This window comes from Atta cephalotes, assembly GCF_000143395.1.
Source record: "Atta cephalotes unplaced genomic scaffold scaffold00005, whole genome shotgun sequence".
NCBI classification, from domain to species: domain Eukaryota; kingdom Metazoa; phylum Arthropoda; class Insecta; order Hymenoptera; family Formicidae; genus Atta; species Atta cephalotes.
Genome location: NW_012130069.1, coordinates 8683559 through 8684876, shown reverse-complemented (window position 1 = coordinate 8684876; position 1318 = coordinate 8683559). Strand labels below are relative to the sequence as shown.

General features: G+C 24.6%; 1 protein-coding gene across 1 annotated transcript in view; it reads right to left on the bottom strand.

Annotated features, from left to right (window-relative positions):
- The window catches only part of LOC105626483 (odorant receptor 22c-like), a 5426-nt gene extending 4932 nt beyond the window's left edge, over positions 1 to 494 (bottom strand). Inside the window, exons 1-2 of the mRNA XM_012207784.1 lie at positions 438 to 494; positions 258 to 371 (exon numbers count right to left, since the gene is read on the bottom strand). Of these exons, the coding sequence (XP_012063174.1) occupies positions 258 to 371; positions 438 to 494 (171 nt within the window). The remainder of the gene's footprint in view (positions 1 to 257; positions 372 to 437) is intronic.
- Positions 495 to 1318: the final 824 nt, after the last annotated feature.

The window sequence follows — 1318 nt, the reverse complement described above, 5'->3', positions numbered from 1 at the left end:
ATATATATATATATATATATATATATTATATATATTTATATATATAATACTACAATATATTATAAAGAAATACTTTTTTAAAATAAAAAAGTTATTATTTATAAATTTTATTTTCTTAAATGACATTATATACGTATTGCAACACATTAAAATGTTTTTCTTAGAAAACAATATTATATATCTTTATTATAAAACTAACACAATTATGTTGTGTAAAAGAATAATATATTTTTGATTAACAACTTTTGAATACGCACCTTGAGGCTAAGATGTTCTCCAGCAAAGCAAATGACAAAAGCTTCAATCGTTATGACGCAATAAGCAAAAAGGGTTTTCACTAATACGAAAACACCAGCTTCATTATGTATAGACTAGTTTGACAAATAATAAAGAAGATAAATATTCCAATAATCATGTATTTATTTATTATTACTTACTACTATGAAGACAAATCCTATACTGCAAATGACTAACGTATTCCACACAACTTGCATCAATGCGATGAAGGAGAAAAGTTGTTCGATGTTCTTGGAAAATGAAATTATTTTATTATGCCTCTTAATTAATATACCGAATGAAGATACAAAGGACCCATGAAGAAGAGTGTTTTTGGAAATATTTTTAAACTCTTGACATATTATATCAATTTGTCCGCTTGCGTGTAGAACCTAAAATATACTTCAAGTTTTATAAAAATTACAGTCATTACATGTAAAAAAAATTATTATCATAAAAAGTGTATATAAATATTTCGAATATATAGATATAAGATACTTTAATATATTACATTTTAATAAATTTTTTTTAAATGTTTGTATAATGGCATTTTACTTTAAAATTTCTTATAAACAGAAATGGCATAGTCCATATGACTAAAATCAACATTAAAAACAAAAAATTTGTTATAACAGATTTTGTTGTTATAACATTGCGTTATAAATTACTTTGACATTAAGACACAAATAAATAGAAAACACACAGGCAAATATGTATAAAATATAAATTACCAAAGTAAAGATCAATCCATTTAGAATAGCGACCGTGCATACGTGTAGCATTACATGTAAAAATATTGTTATAGCAAGAAGTTCAAATATCGGCGACTGTTGAGTTTCAAAAGGAAATTGCAACTTTAAAGGAAGTTGTCTTGAAGTATCATTATAATCTTCGGTTAGAAATACGAAACGAATTGCGTATTCGCCTAAGAGGTAAAGTGCAGCAACAATAGCAGTAAAACTCAATAAAGCATTAGATATAAAATGTGATATATTCGCTTTGATTGTCATTATATATAAATGATGATTGATATTGATGCACT